At 47.4% G+C, this 23604-nt stretch overlaps 1 protein-coding gene across 1 annotated transcript in view; it reads right to left on the bottom strand.

Moving 5' to 3' along the window:
- The window catches only part of JAM3 (junctional adhesion molecule 3), a 68462-nt gene extending 50193 nt beyond the window's left edge, over positions 1 to 18269 (bottom strand). The window contains exon 1 of the mRNA XM_040326257.1: positions 18169 to 18269. Coding sequence (XP_040182191.1) covers positions 18169 to 18214 — 46 coding nt within the window. The 5' untranslated portion in view covers positions 18215 to 18269. The remainder of the gene's footprint in view (positions 1 to 18168) is intronic.
- Between the last annotated feature and the right edge of the window lie 5335 nt (positions 18270 to 23604).

Below are 23604 nucleotides of genomic sequence, written 5' to 3'. Positions count from 1 at the left end.
GTACAGCAAGGATATAGTCCTGGTCATCGTCATCCATTGTGTGCTTCTATTTCCATAGAGGATTTATTTCCATGCCTGGACTCCCTTGATAATATTAGTAGACACCTGACTGGACCAGCTCTGAACCAGGCAATTCAAACGCAAAAGAAGACCTCAAGCCAGAAAGATAAGCAGATCCAGAGATACAGGAAGCAGAAGTTAAGTTTGCATAGGTACATTGGTCCAGCTTGGCCCGACATAAGTATGTATGTGACATACCTGGCCGATCCCCAAGGAAGATATACATCACTGCAAACGGGAACCAAAGAAGGGAGCGGAATATTTATTTGATTAGAATATCACAAAACCAAATGTCCAAACACTGGCCCAGATTCAAGAAGCACTTGCGCCCGCGCAACCATAGGTTACGCAGCGCAGGTGCTTACTTGCTCCGGTGTAACGAGTGCTCCTGATTCAGGAACCTCGTTACACCGACTGCAGGCTAAAATCTGCGCGGCATAAGGCTCTTATGCCTCGCAGATTTTAGGCTGCATTCTTGCGGGGGCCGCTCCCATTGTGTATCAGCGTGTAGTATGCAAATTGCATACTACCACTGATTCACAAGCTTGCGCGGGCCCCGCGCAAGCCAGGTACGGAGTTTGCGTACGGCTACTTTTAGCGCAAGGCTGCCCCTTCTAATAGTAGGGGCAGCCAATGCTAAAGTATAGCCGGCCTTCCCGCGCCGTGAAATTTGAATTTCACGGCGTTTGCGCAAGTGAAACGTGAATGGCGCTGGACGCCATTCACGTTCACTTAGAAGCAAATGACGTCCTTGCGACGTCATTTGCCGCAATGCACGTCGGGAAAGTTTCCCGACGGAGCATGCGCTGTACGCTGGGCGCGGGAGTGCGCCTAATTTAAATGATTCCCGCCCCCGGGAATCCTGTTTTTAGGCGCATATTAGTTTGTGGGTCTGGCGCACATTTGCACTTACGGCCTATATTTCCAGGCAACATGTTAATATGTCTTATAAAACAATGCTGTCAAAAAGTTTTTTAAGATCCATAAATCCTGGGGCACCCCGGTGACTGGACCATCAAACTGAAGTCACCAGCAGTTCTTTTCTGGTTGTGTGGAGTCGCTAATATTTGGTGCGGTGAAATTAGAGAGCGCGCAGGAATATGATAAGAATAGCTTTCTCAGGAAATATGACTAGCACTTTATCTAGAAGGGGCCGAGTTCTGATGATCAGCAGTGCGCTGCGCTCCGATGACGGACATCATTAACCACATGACAAGGGGACAAGTCTCATCCGAATTCCGGCTATGGAATACACAAAGACTTTCCTGTCCACACTTCCCCAATGTACACAGAGGAAGAATGGAGATCCGGTCCTGTGCTTCACATACATAAACTTTATTTTCACCCGGAGAAAGAAGAATGTATCGGAGGAAGACCCTTATTGGGGGAGGTGGATGTTTTTTTACATTCCTGGTCTAAATCTAAAACGTACCATACACATAAAGATTTCCCTCGTCCAGCCTAGTGGGCCGATTGAGACCAATCCACATAATTCCCTACACAACGTGGATGGACACATTTCCCACTGACGGCCATTGTACCCTGACAGCTGTCACTCATGGCTGTCAGAATATCCAAACCGTGACAACCGACACTCACCGCAGTCACTGTCCAGCCGACTTTATCTTTCCATCATCTTCAATTTCTCAATCAAGGCTTGGCAAGCGTGGCGAACCAAATCTCAGCTGGTTCACAGTAACGGGACGGAATTGCTGACGCGTTTGGCCACCATGAGACGAAGATGTGAAGTGACAAAGCTACACAGTTGACTATCACACCAGCAATTCAGTGTCAAATACAGGAATTGTGCCCAGAGGTCAAAAAGGGACCATGGCACTGAATATGGCGTTCGCCAATTTGTCTGCACCCCAGAAACGGAGAACTAATCTATCAACAATCTGCATTAGCTATCAGGACATCCAGCAAAGGGATCAAGACATCCGACGACCACTACTCCCAGCAACGGGCAGAGATATCCAAGAACTACTACCCCCAGCAACAGGCAGAGATATCCAACAACCACTACTCCCAGCAACAGGCAGAGATATCCAACAACCACTACTCCCAGCAACAGGCAGAGATATCCAACAACTACTACCCCCAGCAACCACTACTCAAAGCAACAGGCCGAGATATCCAACTACTACCCCCAGCAACCACTACTCCCAGGAATAGGCCGAGATATCCAACAACTACTACCCCCAGCAACCACTAATCTGGGCAACAGGCAGAGATATCCTACAACCACTACCCCCAGCAACCACTACCCCCAGCAACTACTACTAGGAACAGGCAGAGATATCCAACAACTACTACCCCCAGCAACAGGCAGAGATATCCAACAACCACTACCCCCAGCAACAGGCAGAGATATCCAACAACCAATACTCCCAGCAACAGGCACAGATATCCAACAACCACTACTCCCAGCAACAGGCGCAGAGATATCCAACAACCACTACCCCCCAGCAACAGGCAGAGATATCCAACAACCAATACTCCCAGCAACAGGCGCAGAGATATCCAACAACCACTACTCCCAGCAACAGGCAGGCATATCCAACAAACACTATGGAGATATTTGACAGGTGCTAACCCCAGCGATGGGCAGAGGCATCCAATAACCACAACCCCCAACAATGGGTGGAAAAATATGGCAACCACTACCTCAGACATCTGAATAAATGTAAACCCCATCAATGATTGGAGATATCTGAATAAACACTACACCAGGAATGAGCGGAGACATTTAAAAGAAACACATCCAGCAATAGGTAGAGGCATCTAGAGGCAAACGTTACTCCCAGCAATGGGTGGAGACATCTGACCACACAACCATTACCCCCAGCAATTAGCGGAGACCTCCCGCAACCGCTACTCCCAGCAATGTGTGGGAACATCTGACCACACAACCATTGGCGGAGACCTCCCACAACCATTACCCCCAGCAATTAGCGGAGACCTCCCACAACCGCTACTCCCAGCAATGGGTGGGAACATCTGACAATTGCTACCACTGGCAATGTACCATCTGAGTACAAACCAGATACATGGAACAGGTAAAGGATCGATCGCACAATATATACTGTATTCTCTGATATTAGACTGTTCTAAATGAAACGCTCTTGTGAAGAAGCTTTCTTCTTTGAGAACTTTTAAGCTTTTCCATATTTGATAAAATGAGTGTCTCCGTAGATTCTCAACACTGTGGAAGATGCTGGCAAAATACAACAACATCGATCCCACTCCTGGATTGTGCTACATGCAGAAAAAGGATTCTGGGAAGGCACAGAACGCGTTGTGGAAAATTCCCCGCGTCACTGGAAGACACGGGTCACTCTGCACACTGTGACCTCATACACAGCAGAGAAACTTGCTGACCTCTCCATCTAAAAATACAAATCAGTTGAGTCACTGACTGTTCTGACTTGCTTAGTACATGCTAAACAACTTCTGAATCACACAGCCAGCCGCACTGCTCAGCCAGTAGGGTGGCACCATAATTTCGCACTTCCAGTGTCACCCGGGGGGCACCAATATTGTGACATCTTCCTGTGTCACCCATCTGCTCAGTTGTGTGATGTCAGCACTCCAAGCACAAAGCATACCCAACAACACACAGGCCTGCCACATTCCAAACACGGCATTGTGGGGCACTCTCCCCGTCTCGCCCTCACGTCCCTTGGGGCCCATACCTCAGGTAGCGCCATTTTCACCTTTCTATGACGCAAAGCAAGATTAATGCTGCCATGAACACCTTATTTATCGGCGTATACCGCATACTATTTTGCCCTGAAAATCAGGGCAAAATCGTGGGTGCGCGATATACGCCGATACCCGCGCTGTGTTTGAACCACTGCGCTGACATATACCGAGCGCAGTACACTCGGGTATAGTCGGGCAGGCTCGGCTCCTCTCGCGGTCGCGTCCTGTACGTCCTTTACGCGAGAGGAGCCGAGCCTGCCCGACTATACCCGAGTGTACTGCGCTCGGTATATGTCGGCGCAGTGGTTCGAACACAGCGCGGGAAGCGGGGATCGAGCAGGGAGGACACCACGATGGCCGCAGAAGGACGCCGGACCGGACGAGGCCGCCGATGGACGACGGGCAAGACACCAACGAGGGGCATCCAATCTGCAAGTTTTTTTTTCCAGGAATTTTCCTTCAAGTTCGGGGGTGCGCGCTATACGCCGGGGCACATTATAGCAAGATAAATACAGTACATCTCCATCTGGTCCCTGTTTTAACAATTGTGAATAGAGTTGATATGAAGTAGTAGAAACACAACCCAACCACCTATTTCCAACATCTGAGGGAACAAGCCCTTAAAGGGGTTGTAAAGGTAAAAAATAAATTTCCCTAAATAGCTTCCTTTACCTTAGTGCAGTCCTCCTTCACTTACCTCATCCTTCCATTTTGCTTTTAAATGTCCTTATTTCTTCTGAGAAATCCTCACTTCCTGTTCTTCTGTCTGTAACTCCACACAGTAATGTGAGGCTTTCTCCCCGCTGTGGAGTGTCGTGCTCGCCCCCCTCCCTTACTACAGGAGAGTCAGGACGCTCTCTACGTTGCAGATAGAGAAAGGAGCTGTGTGTTAGTGGGCGTGCCAATCACGTGCAAGATTCATGTCTGTGGATGCGAGCGCACCCGCAAGGTAACCCCCTGGGAGAACGCTTCTCCTAGAACATAGGTGGCAAACAAGGCCCTCGGGCCGAATCCGGCCCTCCAGGAGAGATCCAGCCCGTACTTGGTTCTACTCTAGACCCTTACTTTCTGCTTTAATCACTTAAGGACCGCCTCCTGCACATATAAGTCGGCAGAAGGGCACAAGCACGTACAGGTACGTCCTCCAAGTGCCCAGCCGTGGGTCGCGGCGTGCGCCCGCGACCCGGTCCGAAGCTCCGTGACTGTGACCGCGGGACCCGATCGCCGCTGGAGTCCCGCGATCGGTCCCCGGAGCTGAAGAACGGGGAGAGCTGTGTGTAAACACAGCTTCCCCGTTCTTCACTGTGGCGCCGTCATTGATCGTGTGTTCCCTTATATAGGGAATCACAATCAATGAAGTCACACCTACAGCTACACCCCCCTACAGTTAGAAACACAAATGAGGTCACACTTAACCCCTTCAGCGCCCCCTTGTGGTTAACTCCCAAACTGCAATGGTCATTTTCACAGTAAACAATGCATTTTTAATGCATTTTTTGCTGTGAAAAGGACAATGGCCCCAAAAATGTGTCAAAATTGTCCGAAGTGTCCGCCATAATGTCGCAGTCACGAAAAAAAAAAAATCGCTGATCACCGCCATTAGTAGTAAAAAAAATATAAAAAAATATATAAAAATGCAATAAAACTATCCCCTATTTTGTAAACGCTATAAAATTTGCGCAAACCAATCGATAAATGCTTATTGCGATTTTTTTTTAACAAAAATAGGTAGAAGAATACGTATCGGCCTAAACTGAGGGAACATTTTTTTTTTTTATATATATATTTTCGGGGGGATATTTATTATAGCAAAAAGTAAAAAATATTGATTTTTTTTTTCAAAATTGTCGCTCTATTTTTGTTTATAGCGCAAAAAATAAAAACCGCAGAGGTGATCAAATACCACCAAAAGAAAGCTCTATTTGTGGGGAAAAAAAGGATGCCAATTTTGTTTGGGAGCCACGTCGCACGACCGCGCAATTGTCATTTAAAGCGACGCAGTGCCGAATCGCAAAAAGGGGCCAGGTCCTTTAGCTGCCTAAAGGTCCGGGGCTTAAGTGTTTAAGGCAATGCATCCAGCTTCTTCCCAGCAGCAGCATAAGGAAAAGGGGGGTGCACTGTGATGTAAGGGAGAGTGGGGAACCAACTTCTGATGGTGGGGTGGCTCTTGACATCTAATGTAAGGGGAGGGGATGCTCTGAACATCTAATCTTACAGATACAACCGGCCCTTTTGAGGGCAATTATAATGCTGATGCAGCCCACGATGAAATTGAGTTTGACACCCCTGTCCTAGGGGGTTATCTGATGCGAGGAGGAGCTAGCAGCGCTGCTAGGGGACCCCAGAAGAGGAGGATCCGGGCCACTCTGCAAAACTAGCTGCACAGTGGAGGCAAGTATGACATGTTTGTCATTTTAAATAAAAAAAAAAAAACACAAGCTTTACAATCACTTAAAATGAATAAAAGCGGGAGCTGGATTCACATTCCAACTCAGACATCAGAAATCTTTTTGGCGCAGCCTGTGAGATCAGCAGAGTCCAGGTACAAGTGACAGTTGTTATAATAGAGGGACAGTGAGAAATTCACACCCGGCTCCATCACATCTCCCCCCCACGGTCACAGCGCTCAGGGGGGGGGGGGGGGGCAGCCATTCATCACCAGATGTCACATCTACTGCATTTATCCGACCAACAGCCACCCGTGTCCCCGTCAGCTGTTCCATTCATGCTCCTCGCATGGATCAGACAGACGAGCCGGCGACAGCTGTCAGAGGCTGCAAACAGCGACAGGTGTGCGTCAGCTGAACCCACGCCAAGCTTTATACACCCCCCCCCTATGTTAGGAGCAGCAGCTACACACCGCACAGGTATCATAGACACACATGTAATATACCAATGCATAGGAATTACATGCAATACACATCAAGGTCTAGTATGATGTCATCATTTCTATCTGCTGGAGCAACATCAGAATTAAAAGGCAACCCAAAGTGGAGGAAAAGGCTTATACCTAAATACCCCCCTCCCCTCCCCCCATCACCGATGTAAACAAAAGCCAGCCATATGCCCCAAAATGTTTAAATCTATCTACCCGTTTGACCGCTTCAGTCCCGGAAAGAATTTACCCCCTTCAGGACCAGAGCATTTTTTGCTATTCGGCACTGCGTCACTTTAGCCGACAAATTGCGCGGTCGTGCAACGTTGTACCCAAATAAAATTGGTGTCCTTTTTTTCCCACAAATAGAGCTTTCTTTTGGTGGTATTTGATCACCTCTGCGTTTTTTTTTTTACTATAAACAAAAAAAAGGAGCGACAATTTTGAAAAAAAAAAAGCATCACAAAGCCCCCCATAAAAGATCCCCTCCATCACAAAGCCCCCCATAAAAGATCCCCTCCATCACAAAGCCCCCCATAAAAGATCCCCTCCATCACAAAGCCCCCCATAAAAGATCCCCTCCATCACAAAGCCCCCCATAAAAGATCCCCTCCATCACAAAGCCCCCCGTCACACACTCCTCCCCGTCACACACTCCTCCCCATCGCAAAGCCCCCCCTCTATAAAAGATTCCCCCATCACAGATCCCATCACATAACAGACCCCCCCTTCACACACTCCCCTCCATAATAGATCCCCCATAACACACTCCCCCATCGATATTACACTGTCGCTCCATCTATAATATCACAGCAACCCCCCCCCCCCCCCTTCCTGCTACCTTAATCACACAAGACGTGAAGCAGGGCAGGTCCGGACAAAGGCCAGGACTTTGCAAGTGAAAGGCAAGTGATTTATTGCTGGGACCATCCCGCTGCCTAGTAACCAATCACCCGCTTCTTAACTCAAAAGGTCCTGCCCTTTTTCCGGACCTCGTCTTGTGTGATAAAGGTAGCAGAGGGGAGGGGGATTGCTGCAATGTCAAAGGGGCAGTCCGCGGGCCGGGTAAATCACACTGGCGGGCCGTAGTTTGAGGACCCCTGGTTTACCAGCAGCAGTGTACATGAGGCCTAAGAAGGAGATCCAGTCAACTGGAGAGACTCTGGAGAAGTCCTGGATGGGAGGAGATGATGAAGGAGCCACAGAACGGCAGGTCTTGAAAAAAGCAAAAAAGCTTGGGGCAGAGTTGTAGATGGCTTTGAAAGACCGAGGGGGGAGAGACAGCAGCGGCTCTTTCAGGGAGCTTTTCAGGTGCTATTTTTAGCGTCACAGCGCCTGCGAAGGGCCCCAGTGTGAAAGGGGTCTTAGGGAGATTCCCGCTCTATTTGTCTTGTTTATATCATCATTGAAAGTAAAAGAAAATCCCAAATTTTTTCTCCAGAAAATCTTCCAATGGGGAAATTAAGTTCTGGTGACCTGGAGGTCCCCCAAGGAATTCCCTTAATCTTCAGGATTTCCTCTCACTTCCTGTTCGGCTATAGGACAGGAAGTGAAGGGAAATCTCCACAATGGGACACAAATGGCAAAAAAAAAAAAAATCTAAAGAGTTATAAAATAAAAATATGTTTGCCTATAGTTCTACTTTAACTTTTCACTAAGATTAGAAAAGTTGTTCTACCTTGACACCTGGCTTATAGCAGAATAATGGGCGGACGGTGGTTCTGTTATCTTGACTGGGCGTCATATGACATCTTTCAGGATAACATGCCGACGTGCAGCGTCAGTCTGACATACTGCATCTCCGATTGTGGTATGGATCCTCTGAAGGAGGCTTCTTACCACATGATCAGCTGTGTGAGCAATCACAGCTGATCATCGCATGAACCAGGAAGTGCCGATAAACGGCATTCCTTGGTTCGCGCCGACAGGGAGAGTCAATCAGTGGCTCTCCCTGTCAGAGGGGGGGGGGTCTGTGCTGAAAATCAGCACATTGATTATCAGCACAGCCCCGTCAGATGTGCTACCACAGCTGCCAATAAGTGCCCATCAGCTGCCAATTAGTGCCCCATCACAAACTGATGTCAGTGCCCATATCAGTGCCAGTGCCCAGCAGTTAGGCCCCTTTCACATTGAGGCGTTTTTTAATGCGGTACATCGCTAAAAATAGCGCTGCTATACTACATGAAAAAAAATCATGCCCTGCAGGCTTCAATGTGAAAGCCCGAAGGCTTTCACACTGAAGCGGTGCGGTAGCAGGACCGCTCCAAAAGTCCTGCTAGCCGCATCTTTGGAGCGGTATAGGAGCGGGGTGTTTACCGCGCCTTCCCATTGAAATCAATGGGAAACCGCGGTAATACCGCAGTAATACCGCCCGCAATGCGGGCGGTATTAACCCTTTTTCGGCCGCTAGCGGGGGTTAAAACCTCACCGCTAGCGCCCGAATATCGCGGTAAATACAACGGTATAGCGGCGCTAAAAATAGCGCGGCTATACCGTCACCGCACCTCCGCTGCCCAATGTGAAAGCAGCCTAACACCTATCAGTACCGCATCCTCAGTGTTGCCCATCAGTGCCCCATCACAAACGAATGTCAGTGCCCATATCCGTGCTAGTGCCCAGCAGTAACACCTATCAGTACCTCATCCTCAGTGTTGCCCATCAGTGCCAATCAGTGCCCCATCACAAACGAATGTCAGTGCCCATATCAGTGCTAGTGCCCAGCAGTAACACCTATCAGTACCTCATTCTCAGTGTTGCCCATCAGTGCCAATTAGTGCCCATCACAGCCACCTGTCAGTGCCCATAAGTGCCACTTATTAGCGTCGCCTATCAGTGCCCATCAATTCTACATATCAGTGCCACCTCATCAGTGAAGGAGAAAACAACATTTTGTAACCGAAACAAAGAAGAAAAAAAAAAGTCGGTCTTTTTTAGTTTGTTTAGCAAAAAATAAAAATCCCAGGAGGTGATCAAATACCACCAAAAGAAAGCTCTATTTGTGGAAAGAAACTTATAAAAATTGTGTTTGGGTACAGTGTTGCATGATTGCGTAATTGTCATTCAAAGTGCGACAACGCTGAAAGCTGAAAATGGTCCTGGGCAGGATGGGGCGAAAGTGCCCGGTATTGAAGTGGTTAAATTCATAATTAAAAAGTTAAATACAATTGAATATAAAAAAATATATATAATTATTATTTTATTTTTTTTAATATCAATTTTGGTTAGAGGTAAGTGCATCCTGAATTTTCGGTTTTGGCGCATGAATTTTAATTTTGGTACACCACTAATAAAAATATGGAATAACGGAAAATGTAAAGCTTTTGTAAAGTCTGAGCAGACAGCATTGTGCCCGTGGCGTCTGTCTTCATTCATCCAGAGCTTGTGTACATTATTCCTCCCGAATGACAGCACCAAAGAGCCCAACAATGACGGAAGGCTGTATCTGCAGGAAGAAGTGCGCTCATTGTCTGGTGACATCTCCCTGCCAGCACATTCCTGGCACTACCCGGCTCGGCACCATTCAACTCAAAAATACATCAACTGTCATAGACGTGTCCACCTCTTGGTTTTGGGTTTTTAAAACAAATACATTTTTACACCTCCACTACGAGTTATTTCATCATTACATTGGATAACAAAGTAAAGCCTCGTACACACGATCAGATTTTCATCGGACAAAGCGAAGGACTTTTGTCCAAAGGGCGTTGGCCATGAACTTGTCTTAACAAACACAATGACGGCGCCAAAGAGGGAAATTTGAACCACAATACCACAAAAAGTGGATAAATAATTATAAAAAGGGGAGGAAAGGAAAACGAAAAGACCAGTGACTGAATGATAATAAAGAGGATGGTAATGAAAGTCCCAATATTTAACCACTTCATTACTGGGCACTCAAACCCCCTTCTTGCCCAGACCAATTTTCAGCGCTGACGCATTTTGAATGACAATTGCGCTGTCATACAACACTGTACCCAAATTATATTTTTATCATTTTATTCCCACAAATAGAGCTTTCTTTTGGTGGTATTTGATCATCTCTGCGATTTTTATTTTTTGCGCTATAAACAATAAGGCCCCTTTCAGACGGACGGCTGTTTTCCCGCAGTTAAAAGCACTACAAATGTTTTGTGAAATTCAAGGCTCCAGGCACTGCGATTAGCTGCATTTGCACTTTGCGATTACGTGCGTTTAATTGCGGCCGCGTTTAGCTGCGGTATTCATTTCCATAGCAACCCTTTTTATTTTTATTGTTTTTGTTTGGGTCCCTTGAATTCTAAAACGCTGCTATCCGCAGTTGACAAAAAAAAGACTGCGATTACCTGCGGTTATGTGCATATAGCTGCGCTACATCGCACCTGGACGCATTCAATTCTATTTTTTCTATTCGCACCAAACCGCATGTAACGTAATCGCACGCAAACGCTGTGTGTGAATGGGGCCATAGGAAAACATTGTGTGCTTTTAGCTGCGGTAGAAAAATAGAAAATCCGCAGCTAAAAGCACCATTCTATCCGTCCGTCTGAAAGGGGCCTAAAAGACAGAAAATTTTGAAAACAAACACAATATTTTTTACTTTTTGGTATAATATCCCAATATTTTTTTTTTTTATATTTTTTTCCTCGGGTTTAGGCCGATACGTATTCATCTACATATTTTTGTTAAAAAAAAAAAAAAAACGCAATAAGCGTATATTGATTGGTTTGCGCAAACAAAATAGGGGATAGATTTATGATTATTTTTTACTAGTAATGGCGGCGATCTGCGATTTTTTTGTCAGGCCTGCGATATTGCGGTGGACGTATCGAACACTTTTGACACAATTTTGGGACCATTCACATGTATACAGCGATCAGTGCTATAAAAATGCACTAATTACTGTATAAATGTGACTGGCAGGGAAGGGGTTAACGCTAGGGGGTGAGGAAGGGGTTAAATGTGTATCCTGGGTGTGCAATAACCAAGAGGGACTCGAGCAGGAGCAGTACAGGACAGATAGCACGCCAAATTCAAATCTGGTGCAGCGCCTCTTCCTGCCTCTGGCCTTTATCTATATACCAGTTCAGGATCCGTATTGATGCCAGTGAATGAGCATGAGTGCCAAGTACTTGGAATTGTAGGACTCGGAGATCAGCGATATATACTGTACACTCAGCACATCGCAGGCTACAATATACACACTCTGCACGGCATGGCATATTATTTACACTCGGCACACCTACAATGGTTATAATATAGGCACTCAGCAAACCTATGGCTGGAACATTCACACTCAGCACAGATCTGGCTATAGTATATGCCGTGCCAGATAAGATAGATTCACTGCTCAACATTAAAAAATTGCAAGAATAATGTTATGCACTTTACTGGAATTAGGCCTTTGTTAAAGTGGATGTAAACCCAAATTTTTTTTCTTTTGATGTCACAATGTAGAGTATAAGATTTCCTATCATCTGTGCCTAGTCTTGCCACACAGAGTTAATCCAGCTCTGAGCAATCCTCTTATTGTTCAGTGAAATAAAACGGACTTACAGAGAAAAACCTTAGTCCGTTCCGCCCCCTTGCTGTGAATGACAGCTAGGGTTGTCCCGATACCACTTTTTTAGGACCGAGTACAAGTACCGATACTTTTTTTCAAGTACTCGCCGATACCGAATACCGATACTTTTTTTTAAATGTGTCCCCAAATGCAGCCATGTCCCCCCCACAAATGCAGCCATGTCCCCCCCATATCCAGCCATGTCCCCCCCATATCCAGCCATGTCCCCCCATATATGCAGCCATGTCCCCCCACATATGCAGCCATGTCCCCCCACATATGCAGCCATGTCCCCCACATATGCAGCCATGTCCCCCACATATGCAGCCATGTCCCCCCCATATATGCAGCCATGTCCCCCCCATATATGCAGCCATGTCCCCCCCATATATGCAGCCATGTCCCCCCCATATGCAGCCATGTCCCCCCCATATATGCAGCCATGTCCCCCCCATATATGCAGCCATGTCCCCCCCATATATGCAGCCATGTCCCCCCCATATATGCAGCCATGTCCCCCCACATATGCAGCCATGTCCCCCCACATATGCAGCCATGTCCCCCCACATATGCAGCCATGTCCCCCCACATATGCAGCCATGTCCCCCCATATGCAGCCATGTCCCCCCCATATGCAGCCATGTCCCCCCCATATATGCAGCCATGTCCCCCCCATATATGCAGCCATGTCCCCCTTACCTACATGCTGCCGCGCCGCCGCTTGGTTAATACGGGCGGGGAACATTACAGCTTTCATTTGAATAGCTGTAGTCTTTTGCGCCGCGCTGCGTATAGACACTCCCCCTTGCTCGGGATTGGACAGTTCACCCGAGCAAGGGGGAGTGTCTATACGCGGCGGGAAACACTACAGCTATTCAAATGAAAGCTGTAATGTTCCCCGCCCGTATTAACCAAGCGGCAGCGGAGATGTGGCGTAGCGGCGGCGGCGGTGCAAGTATTCTATTTCGGTATCGGGGGTATTTGCGGAAGTACAAGTACTCCCGCAAATACTCGGAATCGGGACAACCCTAATGACAGGTTATTTACATATCTCATGCACTAGCCTGGAGACAGGCATTATTTTTTTTTAATTCCCACCCCCACACCTTTTCTGAAGTCATGCGGTTACTTTTCTGGATGTTGGTGATCATAGCAGAATTCAGTGTAAGAAATACATAGGAAAAAATGCCCACAGAATCTGCAGTTTTTCAGTTCTTATAACAGACAGAGGGGAGACATTTGACAGGTAAGGATACATGCAGGAGGCATCTATATCCGTATAGATCAGCACTATGGCAGGAGTTTAGGAAGGATGAGAGCGGCTTTACATCCACCTTTTAGGCCCCTTTCACATTGAGGCGTTTTTCATGCGGTACAGCACTAAAAATAGCGCTGCTATACCGCATGAAAAAATCTTGCCCTGCAGGCTTCACTGAAGCGGTGCGGTAGCAGGACCGCTCCAAAAGTCCTGCTAGCTGCATCTTTGGAGCGGTATAGGAGCGGGGTGTTTACCGCTCCTATACCGTGCCTTCCCATTGAAATCAATGGGAAACCGCGGCAATACCGCCCGCAACGCGCCTCTGCAGAGGTGCATTGCGGGCGGTATTAACCCTTTTTCGGCCGCTAGCGGGGGTTAAAACCTCACCGCTAGCGCCAGAATATCGCAGTAAATACGACGGTATAGCCGCGCTAATAGCGCGGCTATACCGCCACTGCACCTCCACTGCCCAATGTGAAAGCAGCCTACGGGGGGAAAAATAAATAAATAAATAAATACATATGACGTTGCCCCAGTGTCACCTCTCTGGTGCGCAGTGATCACGCCATGTGCCTAGGACATGGTGCGAACGACTCTGATCTGGGTAAAAAACCGATGATGCGGCCGTTTGACCATGTGATCGACTGTGTCCAATCACATGTAAACACGGTAGTGCCGGTTTTCGGCTCTCCTCTTCTCACACTGACAGAGAGAGGAGAGGAGAGCCAATCAGTGGCATCTCTTCGCAGCAGAGACTGTACAGGTAGTCAGTGCCCTGATTATCAATGTAGCCCCGGCAGTGATCATCAGTGACGCCAGTCAGTGCTGCCCATTAGTGATGCCATTACATGCCCATCAGTAATGCCAGTGCTCAGTGATGCCAGTCAGTGGTGCCCATCAATGATGCCAGTCAATGCCCATCAGTAATGCCATTGCCCATCAGTGCTGCCCAATGATGCCAGTCAATGCCCAGTGATGCCAGTCAATGCCCATCAGTGACGCTAGTCAATGCTGCCCGCCAGTAAATGCCCATCAGTAATGCCAGTCAGTGCTGACCCATCAGTGATGCCAGTGCCCAGTGACGCCAGTCAGTGCTGCCCATCAATGATGCCAGTCAATGCACATCAGTAATGCCAGTGCCCATCAGTGACGCCAGTCAGTGCTGCCCATCAATGATGCCAGTCAATGCCCATCAGTGACGCTAGTCAATGCTGCCCATCAGTGATGCCAGTGCCCATCAGTGATGCCAGTCAATGTTCATCAGTGATGCCTATTAGTGCCACCTATCAGTACTCACCAGTGCCGCATATTAGTGCCTCCTCATCAGTGAAGGTGAAAAATTACTTATTTACAAAATTTACCGACAGAAACTAAGAAAACTTTTTTTTTTTTCAGAATTTTTGGTCGTTTTTCTTTTAACAAAAACAACAAAAAACCAGCAGTGATTAAATACCGCAAAGGAAACTCTATTTGTGAGAAGAAAATAAATAAAATCTCAGTTGGGTACAGTGTTGCATCACCACGCAATTGTCATTCAAAGTGTGACAGCGCTGAAAGCTGAAAATTGGCCTGGGCAGGAAAGGGGTAAAAGTGCCCGGTATTGAGGTGGTGATACGAGATGCCCCGTGTAGTAATCTTTTATGAACTTTCTATGACCAATAATGACCTCATCACATGACGCTCCAATAACAATGGATATTGTGGGCGGGTCTCGTATGAAATGCGGGGAGAAGGAGACACAGAGCGCGGGGGGCGGAGCCCCCTGTCTATTGGACCTATTGAGATACAATAGACAGAGGGGGGTTATTGGGGTACAACAGGGGGGCAGAGGGGGCATTACTGGGGTACAATGATGGGCAATGGAGGGATAATAAAAGGCAGAGAAGGTAATGCGGTACAATAGAGGGGGTTATTGGGGTACACTGAAGGGCACAGCGTGGTATTAGAGTATGGCCGTGGGACACAGGGATTTATTGGGGTAAAAAATTGGAACATTGGGGGGATTATTAGGGTACAATAGAGGGGCAAAGGAGGAATTGGGGTATAATGAAGGATAATGGGGGGGGATTGGGGGTACAATAAAATGCAGTGATGGTAATGGGGTTACAACAGACTAAATTATTGGGGTGCAACAAAGGGCAGAGAGGGTTTTAGGGTACAGTAGAGGGGGAGGAGTAATTTGGGGTACAGTAAAGGGGGATATCGGGGTACAGTAGAGGGGGAGGAGTGATTTGGAGGAACAGTAGAGGGGGGGGGGTGATTTGGAACAATAGAGGGGGAGGGGGAATATCAGGGCACAGAGTAGTTGGGGAGGAGTCATTTGGGGGTACAGTAGTTGGGGAGGAGTCATTTGGGGGTACAGTAGTTGGGGAGGAGTCATTTGGGGGTACAGTAGTTGGGGAGGAGTCATTTGGGGGTACAGTAGTTGGGGAGGAGTCATTTGGGGGTACAGTAGAGGGGGGGATATCGAGGTACAATAGAGGGATATCCGGGTACAGTAGAAGGGGGGAGGAAAATGGGGTTACAATAGAGGGGGAGGGAGAATATTGGTGTACAATAGAGGGGGAATATGGAGGTACAGTGGAGGAAGGAGTGATATGGGAATATAATAGAGGGGGAGGAGGGATATCGGGGTACAGTAGAGGGGAGAGGAGGGATATCGGGGTACAGTAGAGGGGTGAGGAGGGATATCAGGGTAGAGGGGACATCGGGGTACAGAAGAGGGTGAAGGGGGGATATCGAGGTACAGTAGAGGGGGATATCAGGGTACAGTAGAGGGGAGAGGAGGGATATCGGAGTACAGAAGAGGGTGAAGGGGGATATTAGGGTACAGTAGAGGGGGGAGGAGTGATATTGGGGTACAATAGATAGGGGAGGGGGATATGGGGGTACAGTGGAGGGGGGAAGAGGGATATTGGGGTACAATGGAGGAGGGATATGGGGGTACAGTGGAGGGATATCGGGGTACAATGGAGGGGGGAGGAGTGGTTTGGGGGTACAATAAATAGGGGAAGGGGATATTGGGGTACAGTGGAGGGGGGAGGAGGGATATTGGGGTACAGTGGAGGTATATGGGCGTACAATGGAGGGGGGAGAGGGATATGGGGGGTACGGGGGGGGGGAGGAGGGATATTGGGGTACAGTAGAGGGATATGGGGGTACAATGGAGGGGGAGGAGGGATACAATAGAGGATATCGGGATACAATGGAGGGGGGAGGAGTGATTTGGGGGTACAATAGATAGGGGAGGGGGGTATGGGGGTACAGTGGAGGGGGAGGAGGGATATTGGGGTACAGTGGAGGGATATGGGGGTACAATGGAGGGGGAGGAGGGATACAATAGAGCAATATCGGGGTACAAGTGATTTGGGGGTACAATAGAGGGAGGAGGGATATTGGGGTGCAATGGAGGGGGGAGGGATATTGGGGTACAATAGATGGATATTGGGGTACAATTGAGGCATATGGGGGTACAATGGAGGGGGAGGAGTGATTTGGAGGTACAATAGATAGGGGAGGGGGATATGGGGGTACAATAGAGGGATATGGGGGTACAATGGAGGGGGGGAGTGATTTGGGGGTACAATAGATAGGGGGAGGGATATTGGGGTACAATAGAGCTATATCGGGGTACAATGGAGGGGGAGGAGTGGTTTGGGGGTACAATAGAGGAATATTGGGGTACAATAGAGGGGGAGGAGGGACATTGGGGTACAATAGAGGGATATCGGGGTACAATAGAGGGGGAGGAGTAGTTTGGGGGTACAATAGAGGAATATTGGGGTACAATAGAGGGGGAGGAGGGACATTGGGGTACAATAGAGGGGGAGGAGTAGTTTGGGGGTACAATAGAGGGATATCGGGGTACAATGGAGGGAGGAGGAGTGGTTTGGGGGTACAATAGAGGGATATCGGGGTACAATGGAGGGAGGAGGAGTGGTTTGGGGGTACAATAGAGGGATATCGGGGTACAATGGAGGGAGGAGGAGTGGTTTGGGGGTACAATAGAGGGATATCGGGGTACAATGGAGGGAGGAGTGGTTTGGGGGTACAATAGAGGGATATCGGGGTACAATAGAGGGGGAGGAGTAGTTTGGGGGTACAATAGAGGAATATTGGGGTACAATAGAGGGGGAGGAGGGACATTGGGGTACAATAGAGGGGGAGGAGTAGTTTGGGGGTACAATAGAGGGATATCGGGGTACAATGGAGGGAGGAGGAGTGGTTTGGGGGTACAATAGAGGGATATCGGGGTACAATGGAGGGAGGAGGAGTGGTTTGGGGGTACAATAGAGGGATATCGGGGTACAATGGAGGGAGGAGGAGTGGTTTGGGGGTACAATAGAGGGATATCGGGGTACAATGGAGGGAGGAGTGGTTTGGGGGTACAATAGAGGGATATCGGGGTACAATGGAGGGAGGAGGAGTGGTTTGGGGGTACAATAGAGGGATATCGGGGTACAATGGAGGGGGAGGAGTGGTTTGGGGGTACAATAGAGGAATATTGGGGTACAATAGAGGGGGAGGAGGGATATCGGGGTACAATAGAGGGGGAGGAGTAGTTTGGGGGTACAATAGACGGACAGAGGAGAGATGTGGAGATTGGAGAACAATAGAGGGAGATCGGAGGGAAGGAGCGGCGGGGGAGACACACAAAGAACGGCACCGGGTGGAAGGGAACATCACCCCTCAATCACCCGGCAGTGGGCGGAGTCTGCGCCCCGTACTCACCCCGCAATAGGAGGAAAAGAAGCCCCGAAACTCTCCGCGCCGCCATCTTCTGCCCCGAGGATGTACTAAGCTCCGCCCACCCCTGTCCATTGGTCTGCTATTCCCAACATCTAACGGTATTCAGGGATGAAGGCTTTTTTACCTCCCTCTGCTGGTCTCTTCCATGTATTACACCTCCTTCTGTTTCCTATACACGTCTATAGAACATTGTGATCGCCACCTGCTGGTCCATGATTAGTGCTACAACCTTCTTTATCTCCCATATGCAACCTTACTGCTTACTGTGGGCCACCTGCTGGTCGCTTTTCGGTACGACATCTTCTCTTTTCTTCTATGTAAGGCCATTCTCCAATTAGTTTGTTGTTGGCTGAGCAGCAAAAAGGAAAAAAGTTTTCACAGCAAGACATCTGGAAAAACAATCTAATTATAACAGGATGTGTAATGGGCCAAATGGTGATTAGAGGGTTACTCCACTTTCACAGAGTTTAGAAAAATCCTTCTAGGCCCGAAGAAAAGACAAAACAAAACATGATCTATTTTCTCAAAGCAGACACCCTAGAGAATAAAATAGTGGTAGCGGAATCGCTGCAAGATCACTTTTATTGGTGGCGGGAGAGGGCCCCTCCCACCGCGCTCCGGTGCGACGGCGGAGGCGATCGGATCCTGTGTCCTCTGAGGTATAAAGCTGAGTGAGGGGAAGATGGCCCCCACCCCCCGGCTCCATACCATTGCAGGGCGCAAGCGACAAAACCTCCCTTCTACCTATAGCTCTTAGACGGGACATTTTTTTTTATTTAATTTGTTTCAAGCAACATTTTTTTTATTTTTTTTTGCATTTTAGTGTAAATTCGAGATCTTAGGACTCTTTGACCCCCAGATCTCATGTTTAAGAGGACCTGTCATGCTTTTTTACTATTACAAGGGATGTTTACATTCTTTATAATAGGAATAAAAGTGACATCATTTTTTTAAAAAAGAACAGTGTAAAAATAAAAAATAAAAAGTAAAATAAATAAGATTTTTTTTTTACGTACCCCGTCCCATCGAGCTCATATGCAGAAGCGAACGCTTGTTTGAGTAGAACCTGCACATTTAAACAGTGTTCAAACCACACATGTGAGGTATCGCCGCGATCGTTAGAGCGAGAGCAATAATTCTAGCTCTAGACCTCACCTGTAACTTAAAACATGCAACCTGTAGAATTTTTTAAACGTCGCCTATGGAGATTTTTAAGGGTAAAAGTTTGACGCCATTCAACAAGCAGGCGCAATTTTGAAGCGTGACATGTTGGGAATCAATTTACTTAGCGTAACATTATTTTTCACAATATAAAAATAAATTGCGCTAACTTTACTATTTTTTAATTAAAGATAAATTGATTTTCCCAAAAAAGTCTGCTTGTAAGGCCGCTGCACAAATACAGTGTGACAGAAAGGGGGTTATTTACGAAAGGACAATCCACTCTGCACTACAAGTGCACTTGGAGGTGAAGTCGCTGTAAATCTGAGGGGAAGATCTGAAATGAGGGGAAGCTCTGCTGATTTTTTCATCCAATCATGTGCAAGCTAAAATTCAGTTTTTTATTTTCCTTGCATGTCCCTCTCAGATCTACAGCGACTGCACTTTCAAGTGCACTTGCAGTGCAAAGTGGATTTGCCTTTTGTAAATAACCCCCCTTGTGTCTCATTAACCACCGGGCCTCGTATTGAGATTTGGGGGCAGATCCACAAAGGTATTACGCCGGCGTATCTATTCATACGCCGGCGTATTTGAAAATTTTGTATCTTTGTTTTGAATCCTCAAAACAAGATACGACTGCATCTCGGCTAGATCCGACAGGTGTACGTCTTCGTACGCCGTCGGATCTAAGATGCAATTTTTCGGCGGCCGCTAGGTGGCGTTTCCGGCGAATTCCGCGTCGAGTATGCAAATTAGCTATTTACGGCGATCCACAAACGTACGTGCGGCCGGCGCGTTGTTTTTACGTCGTTTGCGTTCGGCTTTTTCCGGCGTATAGTTAAAGCTACTGTTATGAGGCGTACTCAATGTTAAGTATGGCCGTCGTTCCCGCCTCGCATTTTGAATTTTTTACGTCGTTTGCGTAAGTCGTTCGCGAATAGGAATTTGCGTAGAATGACGTCACCGTCGTAAGCATTGGCTTGTTCCGGTTAAATTTCGAGCATGCGCACTGGGATATCCCCAGGGACGGCGCATGCGCAGTTAAAAAAAACCTCGCTTACAGCGCGAATTCTTTTTGGATTGGAAATAAAAAAAATAAGTTACGGCGCCGTAGTGTATCTTAGATACGCTGCGCCCGGCGTACAGATGCGCCGCTGTACGAGGATCTGCCCCTTGGTGTTTACAAGTTAAAATAGTTTTTGTTTTGTTTTTTGCTAGAAAATTACTTAGAACCCCAAACATGATATATATATATATATATTTCTAACACCCTAGAGAATAAAATGGCGGTAGTTGCAATACTTTGGGGGTTATTTACGAAAGGCAAATCATCTTTGCACTAAAAGTGCAAACTACAAGTGCAAAGTGCAAACTTTTCATTTTTTATTTTTTTATTTAGGCATCATTAAAATCACTGCTCCTGCATCAAAATATAGCTGGGTGTCTATAGTATGCCTGTGATAACGTCTTTAACCACTTCCATACCGCGCCATGGGGAAATGACGGCGTCAGGAACCCCTCGCCGTTCCCGGGTGGACGTCATATGACGTCCTGTGTTCCCGGCGATCTAGGGCACGCGCGCCCACGCCCGCGCTCGTGACCCGGAGCAGGTGCCCGGCGGCCGCGATTGCTGCCGGGCACCCGCGATTGTCGGTAATCACGGAAGGAGTGTGGATCTGTGTGTGTAAACACACAGATCCACCTCCTGTCAGCGGACAGAGGAACACACATCGGTCTCCTCCCCTTGAGAGTCCCCTCCCCCTACAGTTAGAACACACCTTAGGGAACATATTAACCCCTTCAACGCCCCCTAGTGGTTAACCCCTTCTCTGCCAGTCACATTTACACAGTAATCAATGCATATTTATAGCATTAATCGCTGTATAATGTGAATGGTCCCAAAAATGTGTCAAAAGTGTCCGATGTGTTCGCCGCAATGTCACGGTCACAGTAAAAAATCGCAAATCGCCGCCAATACTAGTAAAAAAATTAATAAAATAAAAATGCCATAAATCTATCACCTATTTTGTAGACGCTATAACTTTTGCGCAAACCAATCAATATACGATTATTGTGATTTTTTTTTACCAAAAGAATGTAGAAGAATACGTATCGGCCTAAACTGAGGGAAAAAAATGTTTTTTTTTAAATTGTGATATTTATTAAATAAAAAGTAAAAAATATTGTGTTTTTTTAAAAAATTGTCGCTCTTCTTTTGTTTATAGCGCAAAAAATTAAAACCGCAGAGATGATCAAATACCACCAAACGAAAGCTTTATTTGTGGGGGGGAAAAAAATATAGCCAGATTCAGGTATAGTTACGCCGGCGTATCAGTAGATACGCCGTCGTAACTCTGAATCCGTGCCGTCCTACATTTAAGCGTATGCTCAAACTGAGATACGCTTAAATGTTGCTAAGATACGAGCGGCGTAAGTCTCCCTTACGCCGTCGTATCTAAGCTGTCTATTTACGCTGGCCGCTAGGGGCGTGTATGCGGATTTACACCTAGAATATGTAAATCAGCGAGATACGCCTATTCACAAACATACGTTTACCCGTCGCAGTAAAGATACGCCGTTTACGTAAGGCGTTTTCAGGCATAAAGATAAACCACCAAAAAGATGGCGCAGCCAATGTTAAGTATGGACGTCGGAACCGTCGTCGAATTTCACGTTGTTTGCGTCGTTTGCGTAAGTCGATTCAGAATAGGGCTGGGCGTAGGTTACGTTCACGTCGAAAGCATTGACTATTTGCGACGTGATTTGGAGCATGCGCACTGGGATACGTCCACGGACGGCGCGTGCGCCGTTCGTTCAAAACGTCATTTACGTGGGGTCATGCTTTATTTACATAAAACACGCCCACCTCTTCACAATTTGAATTAGGCGCGCTTACGCCAGCACATTTACGCTACGCCGCCGTAACTTAGGACGCACGTGCTTTGTGAATACAGCACTTGCCTCTCTAACTTGCGGCGGCGTAACGTAAATTACATACGCTACGCCCGCACAACTTTAAGCCGCCATACGTGAATCTGGCCGAAAAAGATTTAGTTTGGGTACAGTGTTGCATGACCACTCAATTGTCATTCAAAGTGCAACAGCGCTGAAAACTAAAAATTGGTCTGGGCAGGAAGGGGGTGAAAATGCCCTGTATGGAAGGGGTTAAATAGCACAATCACCTGCCTGCCAGTAAATTAGGAAGAACTGATCTAGCTAAACTATACAGTGTATAAATATATGTACAACACCTGGGATGTATATATATCCTCTACATACTGTAACATTAACTGACTAGCCTCCCTGCCTGCTCTATCTACCTGCAAAAAATGACACTCTCTCTGTTCTCTGTTAACTGCCGCAACACACTACACAAGGCCGCCCTGCAGGCTGCCTTTTATAGTGTGGGGCGTGTACTAAACCCCCTGAGCCATAATTGCCCATTGCCACCCTGTCTTTGGGCAATTATGGCTCTCCGTTTTTTGCGCGCTGTGATTGGCCAAGCATAGTGCATGCTTGGCCAATCATCAGCCAGCGATGCCGCAGTGAATTATGGTCTGTGAAACGTAACTCTAATTTGGCGGGATTGACCCGTTTTGTTCGTATTTCGACGAACGATTGAACATCGACTCGAATACGAAGCTCATCCCTACTGGTAAGTGTTGGATGTTCCTCATATCCTCCGTTATCTGTGTTCCTGTGTTTCTGCTCATGCTGGCAGATCCTCAGGTTGCTCCTGACTTTGCTCGGATTTCCGAATACTAACCTCGGCTTATCTCCGACCACTGTCTGCCTGCTTGCCTGCTTGTCTGCCTGCTTTCCTGTGTAGCGCTACCCCTGTAGGAGCCGCAAAGTAGATTGACCGGATCCTTTTTACAGTAGTTTCCTCGCAGCAGACACACAGTTCCAATCAGTGGCGGTGCATCCATAGAGGGCGCAGGAGCGCCCCCCCCCCCTCTCCTGCACCGCCACTGAATACAATACATAGATTCATGCATTGCAAAAACACACCCCCTAGACTGAGCCTGTGTTTGGCAGTGTGCTTGGAATTGGTGTCTGGGCCCCGCAACCTCTGAATTGGTAAGGAAGACCTGGGTCATTTCAAGCAGCTCCTTCGGGGTAAGCGTTGCAATACTTATAGTAGGAACAAAAGAAAAAATGATCCAATGCGTTAAAACACACCAGTTGGTATATTACAATCAGGACAGGATCCCAATAATAAGACGGTAATATTCAGTGTAGTCCTTGCTGTTTCTA

The sequence above is a fragment of the Rana temporaria genome, chromosome 10 (genome assembly GCF_905171775.1).
Source record: "Rana temporaria chromosome 10, aRanTem1.1, whole genome shotgun sequence".
Taxonomy (NCBI): Eukaryota; Metazoa; Chordata; class Amphibia; order Anura; family Ranidae; genus Rana; species Rana temporaria.
Note: the sequence above shows the minus strand (reverse complement) of the source record. Positions and strands in the feature narration are given on the sequence as shown.